Source organism: Pseudonaja textilis, chromosome 5 (assembly GCF_049901715.1).
Source record: "Pseudonaja textilis isolate UNSWEBS1 chromosome 5, rPseTex1.2, whole genome shotgun sequence".
NCBI classification, from domain to species: Eukaryota; Metazoa; Chordata; class Lepidosauria; order Squamata; family Elapidae; genus Pseudonaja; species Pseudonaja textilis.
In genome coordinates, this window is record NC_141994.1 from 1332501 (window position 1) to 1349520 (window position 17020).

The window sequence follows — 17020 nt, forward strand, 5'->3', positions numbered from 1 at the left end:
GCAGAGGTTTCGTTAGCTGAACTAGGCGACATCGTCAGTGCGGGTAGACTTAACTCTGGTGATGTTACCTATTTTGGGTAATGAAATGTCTGCAAGAGAATAATGGCCATGTGCAGAGAGCGCCAAGGAGCCCTGAGTTGAACCCTGGGCTTCCACTATTCTCCTTCACCGGTGAACAAACGACCACCCTGTCTCTGGCTAATCTGTGATTCCTTCTCTTGTAGATTTGATTATGACCACAGTTGAAGAAGAATGTGACACAGTAACAGTGGAAACCGTGAATTCCGTGACTCTGACACAAGACACCCAAGGCAACCTTATTCTTCACTGCCCTCAGGATGGTATTGAGCGCCTGTTGTTTGACTGTATGCTTTCATCCATGTCATTTCAAATTACAAGCACTCCTCAGACCAGGGTATTGGGCTTAGTTGCACAACTGGGTGGGACGAATGGCTTCGATTGGTAGTAAAATTTGGGAGAAACCATTTTCAGTGTCGGTGGGAAATTTAGTTTCCTGGAGGAATTTCAGGAATGTCCTTTTAAAAAAAAATAAAGGGTATGCAATGGATGAGTTAAGACTTGCATTTTCTTAAGACACCCACTTCACTTCCTGAATGCCACCCCTCAAAACAGACTGTAATCTCACTGATGAAGTATGGTTAAAAAGAAGGTAAAACTTTCCCTATCTGGTTGTGTCCAATTCCGGGACATGGTGCCCATCTCCGTTTCTTGGCCAAGGGAGCCAGCCTTGTCCGAAGACAGTCACGTGGCCAGCAGGGCTACACACCAGAGGCGCAGAAAGCACTCTTACCTTCCCATCCAAGTGGTACCTATTCCTCTCACTCGCCTTTGCCTGCTTTCGAACTGCTCAGGGGGCAGGAGAGGGAGCAAGGAAGGGGAGCTTGCTCCGTCACAGAGTGCTCGGGTCTCAAACCTGGGCTGCTGCCAGCTCTCCGGCTGACAAGCTCAGTGCCTTTAACCTCTGAGGAAGCTGCCAAGCCCTGAACCAGTCTGGACATTTCCCTCTCAAACCAATTTTTGGGGTCTCCAGCAAAGAGTTTTGCAGACTTTGCTCCTTACATTCAATTTGCTTGAGAGTGGAATTGGATGTGGGAGAGTGAGACCGCATCAATTACACACACATTAATTGCACAACAATTGCACAATAGCTTTGATGACTCTTATTGGAATTGTACATTAAGGCAACAAATGCTTCCTTATGATGGTTTGGTTATTGCAACGAACGGCTCTTAAACCATTAGATTTTAACGTGTATGAAAATTGGACTAAAGGAAATTCATTTTAATGATATTGTGGGCAAAATATTAGAACTGGAAGTTGCACTTTAAAACAAAAAAGGAAATTAGGCCATTCATTCTTTAGAGGGCATTGTACCAGAGAGCAGGTCAGACTTTTTGAACTTTTTCTCCATTTAATGCATTTTTTAATTATTTTTTTTCTTATAAGCGAAGAATCACACCGCTAAACAGGAGCTGCTAGTCTCTGGGGATGGAAAAAGGAGTAAAGGTGTGGATGGCACAGCGGTCTAGAGGTGAAGACGCTCTCCTCCCACTTGGGAAGTTGAGAGTTCAATCCTAAGTAGCGGGAGATATTTCTCTTGGTGCAAAGAGAAAACATCTGCAGTGCACTCCGCACAGGTGTCAGGAAAGGTATCTGGCCAGTAAATGCTCAGCTCCACTCAGATGCCCGACTCCACCTTGAATTTAAACTCCACATTTAAGCGATTGAAGGGTCATAAGAAGAAGAAGAAAATGGATTGTGTACCGCAGACCAAGAGCTAAAATGTGAATATTTTTCAGGAACTTAATCGAAAGTGGCCCTTTTTTCAGTGACTCCATTTCTCCCTAGGATTTCCAGTTGAGTGTCAGGCAGCGGCCTTCCCTGATCCTGCAGCAGGCAGTTCCGCAGGAGATAATAATCATGTCCGATCTGGTTCCCTTCCAAGTCTCACGGCTGTCCTTCTCCCCCTTCTCTCTGCGGGCGTTTAGAGGCAGACGGCGTAGACTCTGAAGACAGCCCCGAACCTCCCCCCCACAAAAGGCTCTGCTTATCCTCGGAAGATGACGAGAGCGTTGAAGGCAACCCTCCCTGCATCTCGGTCGTCGCGGTTCCAAGTAAGGGGCCCTTTGGGAGGCTCTGCGGAGGCCGCGGGAGGGAGGGAGGGAGGGGGGCTGCTCGAGGGAGACCACACGGGTGGACCAGGAGGAGGGTCTGGAAAAGGGGGGGGAGGGGAATTCTGGTTTGGCTGGTCAAGTGATCCACTATTCCTTACCCCAGTCTGTAAACCATTTATCCAGCCAGCCATCCACTCATTCATCCATCCACCCGCTCATTTATCCATTCATCCATCCACTCATCCATCCACCCGCTCATTTATCCATTCATTCATCCATCCATCCATCCACTCATCCATCCACTCATCCATCCACCCACTCATTTATCCATTCATCCCTTCATCCACCATCCATTCATCCACCATCAATCCACCCACTCATTTCTCCATTCATCCATCCACTCATCCATCCATCCATTCATTGCCATCCATCCACTCATCCCTCCATCCACTCCAGTCATTCATTCATTCTTTCATTCATATATCACTTTTATTATTTTTGCAAGCAACTCAAGGCAACAAACATATCCAACACACCTTCCTCCTTCTATCTAGAGCCTCCCTGTCAGGTTTCCCCAAAACAACAACAACAACAACCCTGTGAGGTAGGCTGGGCTGAGGGACTGGGACTGGCCCAAGATCAGCCAGCTGGCTTTCATGGCTAAAGCCGGACTCGAGCTCCCCGTCTCCTGGTGTCTTCACCACTAAGACCAAACTGGCCCTAAAGGACACAGGTGGCAAGGCAGAAATAGCAAGGAGAGCCAGCTCCTGTGCCCCAAGGAGGGAGGGCAGCCGCTGTGCGCAGGTGAGAAGAACATTTACAGCAATCCTTGCTGTGCTTTCCAGTTTCAGAAAGTGACCAGAGCTTTGAGGTGACCATGACGGCCACCACGGAAGTAGCTGACCATGAGGTTAACGAAGGAACGGTGACTCAGATTCAGGTACGTGAAGCAGCCCCTACAGGTGTCCCGTGAAGTCTTCGGCCATGGCTCTGGCAGGACTTGACAGTATAAAACATAAGAGTTTATTGTTCCGAGTGCTGACGTCCACCCATCTCGAGGCGGTTGTGGTCAGAGGAGCCGTGGCTTAAAGAGCTTCCTGTTTGCCTCTCCCAGATCCTTCAGAACGAGCAACTGGACGAAATCTCTTCTTTAGCCAACGAAGAAGTCTCGGCTGTCAGTCAGGCCTGGTTTACGACCAAAGAAGACAAGGATTGTTTAACAAACAAAGGCAAGTTTGCATTTTCCGTTTGTGGAGGCCTCTCGGGGCCTTCCACAGGAGGGAGGCCTCTGAGTATTTGGTGCATGACACAAAAGTATGACCTTATTGTGAGAAGAATCAATCTGTTTTATGAAAATAACTTGAGGACAATACGCTAGCTTATTTTGCAATAAGAGCTAATGAATATTTATATTTAGTATTTTTTAGGGTATGGCTAAATTATTATAACTTGTATTTTATTGGATTCCCTGGCATTCCACCCTTTACATTTTTTTTTCCTTGTCTAGAAATACTAGAAATCCAATTTGTGGCATTTATTATCAGTGCTAAATGCCAGCATTTGTGTACATATAAGTATGACTTTTGTTGCATGTATGAAAATATAACAGATAAGCGCTTATTGAATTGGGTGCACAGATATAAAACCACTTTGCATGACTCGGAAAAACATTGAAAAAAATTATACTCTGATGTAATGATGGTAACATTATGTTTTAAGCCACCCAACAATTGCCATTCTCTGTCAAAAAATGATGTTATAGTGGCTATGATAAATTTTACTAAAATTTATCTGCTGGATTAGAAGTGGATCTAAATCAGGAGTCCCCAAACTTGGCAACTTTAAGACTTGTGGACTTCTTGTGGAGCCCCAGAATTCTGGGAGTTGAAGTCCACAAGTCTTAAAGTTGCCAAGTTTGGAGGCCTCTGATGTAAAGAAACCACCTCCACTTCTCTGTGCTAATCAGTAAGTTGAACTGCTGGTGGGGTGTCTGTGTGTGACAGCTTCTTCTCCATTTTTAAGGTCATAAGTGGAAACAGGGCATGTGGTCGAAGGAAGAAATTCAGATTTTGATGAGTAACATTGAGCGTTATTTGAAGGTTTGTGTTGCTCTCGATATGCGTCCTAGTTTCAGACGTCGGTCTCTTCCGTCGGACGGGTTTCAGAGGTTTTATACGTGGGATTCCGTAGAGTTCTCCCATCTCTCTTGTAGCCCCCAGTTTCCAGGAAAACCTCCCTTCTGGGTACGGACGGGTGCCTTTCGCTCCAGATGTGAAGAGGCTACACTCTTCATCTGCGTTTGCAGGAGCTTACAAAGCAATAAATCTGGTTAAGCAGCATCCAGACTGTTTACTTACCCATTTAACCAAACAATGAATGGTGCTTTTCTTTAACGTGGGACTGTCTGACCTTCTCATAGCCTTAAATCAAAGACTCAGTAGTTGTCATGAAGCCAGTAACTCTTAAATCGGGACATCCTGAACCTCAGTTTGATCCTGACTGATGTTGATTCAACCTTTTCTTAAAAAGCGCACGAGGAGGCCCAAGTCAGCCCAGTTTCCTAATCAGCCTGTCCCCCTCAGTGAGCCAGCTACAAAGAACTTTTTAGCTGGATTCGTTTATAATAGGGTGTGTGTGTGTGCGCGTGCGTGCGTGTGTGTATGTATGTATGTATGTATAAAAAAGATTATGGATTTGAGCATCCTTGTTTTGATCTCAGAATCCATTCGAAATAAGAGGCCATTTGTTCCGTGTTGATTTCCAGGGAAAAGAATTTTGCACCTTTTCCTGGTTGCTGGCTGTTATTTTTCAAAAAGGAAAAAACGTCAGTTCCGTCTCAGTTTAACTTCCTATTTAACCTGTAGTTATTACAATTATTGTATAACCAGGCAATAGTATGAAAACCTGGGTTGTTCAGCCACTGTCTTAAACCTGCAAAATCCAATCCTGCCCCCCAAATTTGTCATCGTGAAGAGGAAGTGACTAAGATTGATTAGAGTTTGGGTCGCCCTACTTATTTTGGGAAGGCCGTTCAGAAAAAGGAAAGAAAATCAGTTTTAACTTCCTGTCAAAGGAGGGAAACTGAAATTGTCCTCTGTGTGTAAACAGGCCCGTGGAATCAAAGATGCCACCGAGATCATTTTTGAGATGTCGAAAGACGAAAGGAAAGATTTCTACAGGACCATCGCCTGGGGTTTGAACCGGCCTCTCTTTGCTGTTTATAGACGCGTCCTTCGCATGTACGATGACCGAAACCACGTTGGCAAGTATGAACCTTCCTAAGGTTTGACCCGGAGGGGAGGAGTGTGAGCTGGGAACCGCTCCAGGGCCCCAGGTTCTAGGTGGAAGAGAGGAGTACGGGCTTTAAAATGTTCGGAAGTCATAATGAAGGAACTGACCAGGGAACTATTTTGATATAATAATATGTATGTTTGTATGTATGTGTGTATGTATGTATGTATGTATATATATATGGATCTTTGGTTGTTCGGGTTTTCTCCTGTGTAAGATTCGAAGTATCTAGGCAACGTTTCGATGAAGTCCCATTCATCATCTTCAGGCTTGTGTCTTCGGCTCTGTGCTTCTCAGAGCCGAAGATTCACTCAGATTCACTCTGAGAAGCACAGAGCCGAAGACAGAAGCCTGAAGATGATGAATGAGACTTCATCGAAACGTTGCCTAGATACTTCGAATCTTACACGGGAGAAAACCCGAACAACCAAAGATCCACATACAAATACCGGCGATAACCTTAGAAAACACACACACACACACACATATATATATATCATATGAGAGAGAAGGCCAAACATTGGGGAAATAGAAATCTTGTCTCGTGTGCTGAAGTTCGCTGGAAGATCTGGGAGATTAATCCAAATGAACTTCCAGCCATTCCTAGCACCTATCCTGAGCACCATCCAACGGAGGTGGAGGAGAGAGGCTCATGGGTGGCGCCTTCACAGGGATCATCATCATCATCATCATTAAAATCACAATTTCCGACAATGGGAAACTATCACGTTTCCCCGAAAATAAGACCCTGTCTTATTTTACTTTTTTTGCCACAAAAACGGCACCAAATCTTATTTTCGGGTGGCGTCCTCCACTGACTAACCTCACTTGCTACCCCAGGGCTCCTTTTGGCGGTCAGAGGCCTTCAGGAACTACTTCTTCTGCAGCCGGCAAGGCTTTCCTAAAGGCCTCTGCAAGCGATATAACAGAGCTCTGGATCGATCCAGAGCTTTGTTCTCGGCTCCAGAGGCCTTCAGGAAAGCCTGGCCTGCCTTGCCGACTGCAGAAGAAATGGGCCGGCAAGGCAGGTGTCGGGGTGTGCGAGGCCCGGGTACACCTGTCCAAAGGTAAGTAGTAGGGCAGCTCCATCCCACCACCCCATCCCCACCCTGGTTTAATTCTTACCTGTCCACTCTGGAGTGCCCGGGATCTTAATTAGGGCTTATTTTGGGGGGTGGTAGGGCTTATATGGGGCACATGTGTAAAAAAATCAAGCTAGGACTTACTTTCAGGATGGGACAATGATTGGGGAAACAGGGTAGCAAATTGTCCGCAAGATAGCAAAGGACAGGAGACCTCGGACTTCCCTTTGATCCCCAAGCTCTCCTCAAGGTAGCGTCCCGAGATGAATTTGTTTTCCGAACGTATATTTCCACCTTCATTAAATATACTGTTTCCATGTTTAAACAGGTATACTCCCGAAGAGATCGAAAAACTGAAAGAGTAAGTTTTAATTCCGCCGGATTTTGCCAATCGCTCATATATCCCATTCAAGAAACTGGGGTTTCCTCTTAGATGGGCAAGTGAAGACTCCTGAATTGACCCTCAAGGGAAGAAAAGGAACATAGTCCAAATGAACTGTGTGAATGAACTGTCATCACACAAACACACACACACACACACACACACCCAAAGCCTCTGCATTGGCATGGGGAGGCCTCTCAGCTTGCTTTGGGGCAGACAACTTGCTTAGCAAAGCTTCGCTGATTCTGTGCTCTGTGTGGTCATACAGAGCCGAACTGTTTCCGTGCTCCCTTTATAGAAGACACCATTTTGGATAGAGGATCTCGTCGTCTTTGCGGCTCTTCCCATCCGTGCAGATTAGCCCACCCTGCGGCAGCTGATCTCCCCAGCCCCGACGAGCAAAAATTAATCGCTTTTCCTCCCCTTTTAGATTAAGAATCAAGCACGGGAATGACTGGGCGACGATAGGAGCCGCTCTCGGACGGAGCGCTTCATCTGTAAAAGACCGGTGCCGGCTGATGAAGGACACCTGCAACACAGGTACGGCGATTAAAACACCTGCCAAGGAAACTCTAGGCCATGCTGCTGTCCTGGCCTGGCACGCAAGGCACCTACGTCGACTTCAGGAGAGAGACTAGTGTCGACTCCTAAACCGTTTCTATGCCTGTTTGAGAGGGGCCATGAACAGGAGGGGAGCGGGCAGCCACCTGGAAGAGCAGGACAGCCGTTTGGAGCCGAAAGTGCATCCCGTTCTTATCTTGCAAAGATTGTAGCTAAGCTACCACAATTTCTGTCCGCAAATTTCTAATTGGAGAAGCATGATTGATGACTCTTGGCCTTGGACGTGTTTCGTTGGAGAATATGAATTATGATGCACCCAGAGGGGGGGTGGAAAACCGGGGTCAAGGGTGACAGTGAATTATGTGTCTCCAAATCGGCTGCATCCCAATTTTCAGCCTCCACGTGCCCCATTTCCTGCCTGCCCTGAAAATGGGGCGCATAGAGGCCATAAACAGGGCGCACAGAGACGGCAATAGGCGATGGCGATCCCTGCAGCCTGAAACAGCTGATTGTCGGGAGGCCGCTCAACCGACCGTCGGCTGCTTGTGCTAATCAGGCTGTGCTGAAGCTGAAACCGGCTGTTGGCTGCAGGGAGGCCAATGGCTGGGAGGCAGAGGCCCATTTCCCCCCCCTGGTTCTCCTCCCCCAAAGCTAGGCGGGTCTTACGCTCCCCCAAATGCGATAAGTCTAAGGCCGTTTGGATCGTTTCCCCTTCAGGGAAGTGGACGGAGAAAGAAGAGAAGAGACTCGCTGAAGTGGTCCACGAACTGACGAGCACCGAGCCCGGGGACATCGTCACGCAGGGCGTCTCCTGGGCCGCAGTGGCCGAGCGGGTGGGGAGCCGGTCGGAGAAGCAGTGCCGCTCCAAGTGGCTCAACTACCTCAACTGGAAGCAGAGCGGAGGCACCGAGTGGACCAAGGAGGACGAAATCAACCTCATCCTCAGGTTTGCACCGCTGGGCTCGGGGAGGGGCGGCCTTGGGGGGCAGCGGGGGAGACCAGCCTCCCCCAAGGGCTTCCTTTGGACGCATGGAGCCTCGCCCAGCCACGTCTCCTCTGCTCGAGGCTCCCAGGAATGTCTTATTTAAGTATTCGGGCCTTCCCAGTACAATGGCGGTTCTCGAATTACGACCTAAAACATTTATGTGGCTAAGTGAGACATTTGCTAAGCCCGTTTGGCCCCATTCTATGACCTTTCCTGCCACAGCGGTTGACCTCAGTTTTTAACCTAGAAACACGGTCATTAAGTGAATCTGGCTTCCTCATTGACTGGCCAGAAGGCCACCAAAGGGGATCACGGGACACGCCGACCGTCATAAATACCAGTTGCCAAGCATCCAAAATTGGATCGTGCGACCCTGAGGATGCAGCAACGGTTGTAAGCGTGAAAAATGGTAGTCGGTCACTTTTTTTTCTCAGTGCCACCATAACTTTGAACAAGTCACTAAATGAACTGTTGTAAGTCGAGGACCACCTGTAGGTGGCAGCACACTGCCAACTTTGGCCGACCTTAAAAAGTAGGAAGGGAAAGGAGACCACCAGAAAAATAGGAAAAGAACAAAAAAGAAAAGATAGGGGAGACAGGGAAGCAGTGAACCAATTCCTAGAAGCCGCCAATGAGAAACCCTCCCTGCGTCCCTTCCCAGAAAGCTGCTCGGATGCTTCCGGATTGTTACCTGGGATCAAGGTTGGCTTGAGAGAGACCAGTTAATTTAAATGCATTGTGTCATGCCCCTCCCCCCGCCCCCCATATCGGAGCCTGAATCTGCGGGGGAAGAGGAGCTGGAAGTCGAGCCAAGAGAGATTATGTGGGGCAGGATGACCATGGGAGACAGAGCTCAGGCAAAGAGCAAGGACCGCCCCCTCCTGATCCGAGAGCACAGAGAGTGGAGAGAAGGCGGGAACAGCCCAGACTGAGCCGGCTACTCAGGAGGAGAGTGCCCCGCCCCTCTTCACAAGGCACAGCAGGGGGAGGAGGAGGGTTAAGGAGACGCTGTGGGGAGGGGCGTCTGTTGGGAACAATCATTGAGTCCCCGAAGAGTGGAATGCCGACATTTGAACTTTCCTGGATTCTTTGCATTCTTTCCGGCTTTCTGGACCTTTTGTTTCCCAAGCTCCTTGATTTGCCCTGCCGGATTTATTGTTGCGCAGCTTTGGTGTACACAGCACTGGGTTGGACTATTTGCAGCCAGAGGCTACTTGAGGGGTGTGTGTGTGTGTGTGTGTGTGCGTGTGCGCATGCGTGCATCCCCGAAGGCGAATATTTGTTAAAAGGAACCATTTCTTTCTGCGTGTGATCCTGTCAGAATAGCAGAGCTAGAGGTCGCAGATGAAAACGGCATCAACTGGGATTTGCTGGCTGAAGGCTGGAGCAGCGTCCGCTCCCCCCAGTGGCTTCGGAGCAAATGGTGGACCATCAAGAGGCAAATCGCCAACCACAAAGAGGTGTCGTTTCCCGGTAAAGTGACCTCAGTCGATTCCTGGCCTGCTCTCCGACCGAATAGCCAGAATCTACAGGGGAAGAGTTCAGTTAGCCCCTTATTGCTTGTGCCTGTTTTACAGGAATCTTCCCACCCGACTAGATCAGGCTCAGTGGCATCCAAATGGGGTTAGGCTTTGCCCTCTTGTGCCTACGCAAGAACCCAAGACTATTTCCCCGCTTGACGCTTCCCTCTCATTCGGCCAGTTTGCTCAATACTCCTTTGGTCTTTTTAGTTGCCAGCAGAAAGGAAGTGGGGGGGGGGGGAAGCAGTGCATTCCTTAAATGCCTCAGATAATTGCCAGGCAGATGAAGCTGTTGGCGCACAAGATTATTACTGGAGAGCAGGATTGAGGACTCTTGGTTATAGATGTGTCCCATTGGAGAATATACATCCAGGGCATGGGGGGAAGACCAGGGTCAAGGAATGACGGATGTATTTTAGTGTCAGCTGCACCTAACTAACACCAACATGGCCACTCTAATCCATTTTTTTTTTTTTTTTACTATTGAGAGAGGCGGCTAGAGATTTATGATTCGAATGGGGGTGGATTTGTTGGAGCCCTGACACCGACGTCTGTCCCCCTTTTAAAACTCTCCCATCAAAATCCACACTGAGTTGTGTCCCACTTAGTTGAGGGATCGGAGCCTAACCTTTCCCCCCCAAAAAGGGTCCTTGCAAACTTCACAACCACCCTCTGGAACTTGCATCGAGCCTTCTAAAATTTGGGAAACGTCGATCCCAACCTGGGGAGAAAGATGGCTTTTCCCTCTGGTAACTTGAAGAGAGTTGAATAAAAAAAAAAATAATAACTAGCATTTCCCAACCTTGGCAACCAAGGCAGGCTGGGCTTTGAGGATCCACTCGTCTCAAAAAAGTTGTCGAGGTTTGGAAATGCCGAAATAACTTATAACTGAGTGAGTCAGTGCAAGACTAGCCTGAGACCTTATTCGCTCTCATTTCCTATTGTGAATGTGTAAGGTGGGCCTAATTGCCCTTGGTTATTTTTTTACTAGCTCTGTACCCGTGCTTCGCTACGAAACTGTGTGGTTGAGCTTAGTTTTTGGGAAGGAAAATAAGGAAATAAAAATTCTGCCTCTGCCTACCAGCATCTATCGGTATTCATCTGGGTAGCATCCTGTCAGTGTGTGTGAGAGTTGAGGGCTGTTTGGAAACTGAAAAATTATTTGCTGTGTGAGCAAGGAGACAGCAAGGAGCCTGGGCATGGCTTAGCTCAACTGTTCTGTACTAAAGCTGCTTGGTGCTGCTGTGAAATTAAAACGGAAACAGAAACTCCTCTGCTTGTCTTTTGCGTTTGGAAGAGATTTCTTTCCAGGTGGGGAAGGGGAGTAGAGCTCCTTAGCATCAGAGCATGTTAATAATAATGATAATATAGGAAATACTCTAAATGCTCTGATGGTCATTAGAAAAATCCTTTCTTAGTGAGCCGCTAGAAGCCCAGAGGAACACATGGGCGAAATTTCAAGTTTGTAGACTTTACGGTTCTGGAGATTTTGTGATGATGCTTGAGTGGTCTTTCACTTTTATATATAGATATAAAATATAGATTATAGATAGATTACAAATATTCACTTGGTTTCCGTGTCCAGCAATCGTGAGTGTCTTTTTCCTTCCAGTTCTCATAAAAGGTCTGAGGCAACTGCATGAAAGCCAGAAAAACGCTCCGGCACACCAACTTCCAGACGCTAAATCTTTACCGGGGCTGCCAAATTCCCACCCTGGTTCCGGGGTCCAGCATGTCCAGATCCGCGTGGCCCATTTGGAAGAGAGTTCCGTCTGCTCTCCTGCTTCCGTGGCGGCCTTACAGATCCCTCTCCAGATCACCCATGTCTGTAAGTCACCAGAGCTCTCTTTTTTTTCCTAAACAGACCCTCCTTGCTGCTTCTTGGATGGGGTGTGGGGTGGGGAAGAGCCTGTTCAGGAAGGGGCAACCGGCAACATTTGGAGGGTGCAAATATTATTGCTGGTTCGTCCGGCATGGCGCGGAGCACAGTGGTGGTCACGTGGATATGAAAAGTTGGATGTGATGACCCAAAGGGGCATGGCACAAAGGCAATATAGTCAAAATAATCAGTAGGAGTCCCTCTATTAGCTCCAACTTTGCCCCCAATGCCCTGGTTACCTTTTGGGGTGGAGAAAAACCTCTCCCAGGAACAGCCTTGGGCTGCAGAGAATCAAGTCCAAAACGTGGTCAACAAGAACTGTAACTAGAAGCCCAATCAAGGCCAAATGAGGTCATTAGTCTGGCAGGGCAGGAGCAGGAATTCCAGATGTGAAGGCCTGGCAATAACTCAACACGGTTGGGAAGATGCCAGGAACACAGATAAGCAAAGGCAACACAAGATAAACTGCAGCTATAGTGCAAATAACGAAGAAGTCCTCTGTGGACTTAACTCCTAGTTGACTTCTGGACTCCATTGTCATAAATCAAGGACTACCCATACATAAATCTACAGATAAAATTCTTCTGTGTTTCCCCAATTATATAATGCTGGGAATACAGACATTCCCCACTTCCCTTCCCATTCCGGCAGTTCCCCCCCATTTAAATCATGAGTCTCGAGCCAAACTTCCAAAACTCAAAAAGGATTTATTGGGAGTTAAACTGTCCATCGGTGCCTGGGTGTATCGTAATCCATATCCTCCAATGGGACACCTCCCTAGCCCAGAGTCATCAATCAGGCTCTCCAGTTAGAATTTTGCCCGGCAGAAACTTCGGTCACCTAGAAACTATCTTTGAACAACTATTTATGGAATGCACGTACAGTTTCCAAGCTGCTGCACTGCTCCCCCTCCCTTTCTGTTGACAACTATAAAAAGACCAGAGAAATATTTTATGAGTTGACAGAGGCGCTTTCTCTCCAGCCAACGCAGTCCAAACACACGTTCGTTCTTTTAAAAAAATGCTGCATTCAGTCAGCCAGTAACGGGGTCCCTGGTTGCTTTTAGCCAGTGCATTTTTGATACTGTGGCTTCCCAGCGGCCCCGAGCCCTCCCCTGGCTCAACCTGCAGAGCCTTTCTTAGCCACAGTTCCTCCTTGTGTACTTTGAATGCGGCTGCCGCGCGGACGTTTGCGCGGGATGGATGACAAATCAGGTTTGGGCTGAGAACCCGGATAGTCCTACCCAAGTGGGGATTGCAACGGGATCAAAGCACCGTGATTGGAGGGGGTGAAAACTTTCTCGATTGCCAAGACTGAGAGAAGCACGAGACACGGATCAGTGGCGCACACCGGATCCCGGCCAATGCTTATCCCTCCTTTAAAATGCGATTCCAGGGGCCACCATTGCTCATCTTGGTCATAGTCCGTATTGCCAAGAAGATTACACCATCAGGGACATGGAAGTTACTCAGAGTGGCGCTTGACTGTTTACTTTTGTAGTTAGGGAATTGATTTCCTGCAGACCCTGAAGGTTACTGAGCGGAGAACAGCATTGTACCGATAACACACACAGAGAGAGAGAGAGAATTGGAAGAGAAGCTGTACTCAAGATCACTTGGATGTTTCCATTGGCCAAGGCCAGGGGTCAGCAACGACAACACTGGATAAACTCCCGTTTGCTCCCAGCAGCTGCCACACTCAGTTTGCATATCACCTAAACTCTCATTCCCCAGGTGTGGCTAATGAAAGGAATCAGGGCCCTGTCCTCCCACGTAAGCCACACAACCCATGTTGCTCCCTTCTCCCTGTGTGCCCTAAGATGAAGGAGTGGGTGGGCCTGGGTCTTCCTCTGAACTCCCTCTCCCTTGTTCTACCTCTCCCCTGCTCTGCCCAAGTGAACGTTGCCCTTCCCCAGTTTCCTCTACAGCCAGCGGAGCCCCACTCCTCCTCCCCGTCAGCCGCTCGGCCTCCCCCTCCGATTCAGAGACTCTGACGGGGGCATGACAGGTGGACTGCAATGTAATTCTTCTTCTGAAGCTAACAAAATCTGGGCCAGGGAGCAACGGGCCAACGGTCCCTACTTAATATGCAGAGTCCTTTCCCTTATTCCTGCTTTGACCACCTGGGTGCAGGCTCTGTTTTGCATCCTCTTGTGATTACTGTGTTCAGAACCTGCTTACTGATTTGAACCTTTGGTCCTGTTTTTTTTCTTCTTCTTCGTTGCCTCTTGTGTAGCTTCTGCCGATTCCCCTGCGGCTTCCGTCGACTCCGAAACGATAACACTAAATAGTGGGACGTTGCAGACTTTTGAGATTTTGCCGGTAAGTCTTAGGGAGTGGACTCGATTACACCTGTTTGCAGGGAAAAGGTTTTAGCTGAGATGTTGAAAGCTCTGGAGCAGGGCTCTCCAACCGGGGCCGCTTTATGACTTGGGGGAATTCTGGGAGTTGGTCCACAAGTCTTGAAGTGGCCCAGGTTGGAGAGGGCTGCTCCAGTCCAAAGCCGAACACGTTTCTAGCATCGGCATTTCCCATTCTGATGCTCTCCGAATGCCTTCGCCTCCCCTCGAATCCTCCACTAGCGTGGCCCAGATAGGAGACAGTAGAAATCAGAGGTGGTCTTCAGCTGGTTCTGAGCAGTTCTGGAGAACCGGTAGCAGAACTTTTGAGTCGTTCGGAGAACCGGCCAATCCCACCTCTGACTGGCCCCGCCAACCCCGTCTCTTCTCCGCCTCCCATTGAGTCCCAGCTGATCGGCTGGGTCTCCTTTGGTTGCCCTGCCCAGGAGAACGGAGCTAGAAAGCAGGTCAGTGGGGTGGGGAGGGAAGGGGGATTTTGCAGTATATCCTTCCCCTGCCACGCCCACCAAGCCACGCCCACCGAATCAGTAGTAAAACGAATCCCATCACTGGTAGAAATAACCTAGTTTGTCGCACCTTGTTCCAGTTACGTTTTTTATAAACCCGCTTCTCGGTTTCTCTTTGATGTCCCCCTGGGAAGGAGCTCCGTTGAGATGGCCGTGAAATACCTGATCGCTTCTCTTTTCCTTCTCCCTTCCCACCCGTAGTCCTTCCACCTCCAGCCGACTGGCACCCCGGGCACCTACCTGCTCCAGACCAGCTCCAGCCAGGGGCTGCCTCTGACCCTAACCGCCAGCCCCACAGTCACCCTCACGGCTGCTGCAGCCCCAGCCTCTCCAGACCAGATCATAGTCCACGCCTTATCCGTACGTATCAGGACAGTAAGGCCTCCAGGGGGGAGGGGGGGAGGGGGAGGCATGGGGAGGAGACACCTGAGGGTGGGGGAGGCCTTCAGAGCTCTGGCTGGCGAGTTTGGCAAGCTCTTGACTGACCTCATCAGTGCAGAAGGCCCTCAACTGATGGCCACACAGAAGTCCAACCTTTCTGTCGTTGAGACACTTGTCTTACCACAGTTGTTAAGTGAATCACTGCAATTGTTGAGTCTGTTAAGTGAATCTGGCTTGGTGTTGGGAAAGAGGGAGGGCCAAACGAGAAAGGGAGGTCAGAGGAGGGTTAGGGAGGGCCGTCAAAGCAACAAGCATGAATTTGGGGAAACTCCAGGAGAGGAGAGAGCGCTGGGGTTGCAGAGTCAGACATAACTTGGAGACTGAACAACGGCACTAACAGTTCAGCCAGTATCGTGGTTATTGCTGTGCGTGCTTTGCCTTTCCATACGTGTGTGTGTGCGCCGTTCCTGGCAGGTAAGTAGACGCCCATGTGTGACGTGTGTGTGTTGGAGGGGTGTGGATTCTCCAAGATGAAGGGAGCAATCCCAACCCACAAGGAAAGGAAGCTGGTTGGCCTGCCTTCCAATTTCCCCATTCCTCCTCTTCCTTTTGGGCAAAGCTGAGAGATGAGGCGGCTGATGTCCAGTTTCCACTTTCTTCTACGAACGCTCCCCAAAACCTGCCTGGCACCGAGCAGCCGCTATCTGCCCTGCCCAAGAGGATGAATGGAGCCGCGGTGTTTGCTATGCCACCTTTGCCAAATAGCCAACTGCCCTTGTGTGGCCCTTTCCCGCAGCCCGAGCACCTGCTGAACACGACGGAGAACGTCACCGTGCAGTGCCACGCGCCCAGCGTCATCATCCGGACCATGGCATCCGAAGACGTTTCTCCGCCCGCCAGCCAGGCGGAACTGAGCGCCGATTTGGGCCTGCAGACTGTTGGCTTGGCGGGCACACCGACCTCCCTGGAAACGGACTCTTTCCCAGAGGACGTCCGCCCCTCCAAACTCCCAGGGGAAGACAGCGCCGGCGGTTCCTCCAAATTTGGCAGCCAAAGCAGCCCGGAGCTCCTGGAAAGAGCAGGCGTCGGCATGCTGAATTCAGATCTCAAGCGGGAAGATAACTGTCCATCGGATTTGGCTGGCACTTACGTTTCCGAGGTAAGGGGGAAAAAAGCCCAACTCATAAACCTTCGGAGCTGAGTTTTACGTCGCCCTAAGCCACAGTTCTCCAGATCTGGCAGAAATGTGAAATGGATTTAAGTATTAGAAAAGGGAGAAGTTCAAAGCACCCTTGCCTAATTTCTTGACTAGTTGATTCCCACCATGCATTAAAAAAAGACTTCTCTGTGTTCCTAGCAGAACTCTTTATTGTTTTTCATCTTCCTTTTAAAACTCATCCTCTTAACTCCCTTTTTGACAGTGAGGGTGACTGAAGGGAACTGAGCATTTACTGGCCGGATGCCCTTCCTTGACGCCTATCCGGAGTTCACAGCAGAAATTTTTTTTTCTTTGCGTCCGGAGACAGAAACATCTGTCACTGCCTAGGATTGAACTCTCAACCTTGTGAATGGGAGACGGGCATTTTCACCACTAGGCTACCTTTCTTCTTGTGCCATATCCGTCATTGGGCGTTGGCGATGTTGGCCATCCTATTTTGATCAACAGCCGCACGAAAAAGTGCCGTTGAGTTTTGTCCAAACCAGTCGCTTAGATTTTGAAGTCACTAAGTTCTTCTTGTGCCTGGACCTCATTTGCCTTCCATCTTTCCCTGGAGGATAAAGTGAAGTAGGGTGTGTTTTTCTGGACGTTGCATCCCATGTCCGAAATATTCTAACGTTTGCTCTTTAATGGTTTTGATGATTTCCCTTGGCTTTCCCAGGCAGCTTATCCCCTCCTCCTTTCTGATTTTGAGAATTCTTTATAGAATTCTTTTATCTG

The 17020-nt window shown here is 49.0% G+C and overlaps 1 protein-coding gene across 1 annotated transcript in view; it reads left to right on the forward strand.

The window, feature by feature from the left end:
* The window catches only part of DMTF1 (cyclin D binding myb like transcription factor 1), a 25375-nt gene that overhangs the window by 4527 nt on the left and 3828 nt on the right, over positions 1-17020 (forward strand). The window contains exons 2-15 of the mRNA XM_026713159.2: positions 225-341; positions 2010-2135; positions 2981-3075; positions 3250-3364; positions 4158-4234; positions 5244-5401; positions 6837-6869; positions 7321-7430; positions 8169-8397; positions 9758-9909; positions 11569-11784; positions 14071-14156; positions 14902-15060; positions 15878-16240. Of these exons, the coding sequence (XP_026568944.1) occupies positions 233-341; positions 2010-2135; positions 2981-3075; positions 3250-3364; positions 4158-4234; positions 5244-5401; positions 6837-6869; positions 7321-7430; positions 8169-8397; positions 9758-9909; positions 11569-11784; positions 14071-14156; positions 14902-15060; positions 15878-16240 (2028 nt within the window). The 5' untranslated portion in view covers positions 225-232. The remainder of the gene's footprint in view (positions 1-224; positions 342-2009; positions 2136-2980; positions 3076-3249; positions 3365-4157; positions 4235-5243; positions 5402-6836; positions 6870-7320; positions 7431-8168; positions 8398-9757; positions 9910-11568; positions 11785-14070; positions 14157-14901; positions 15061-15877; positions 16241-17020) is intronic.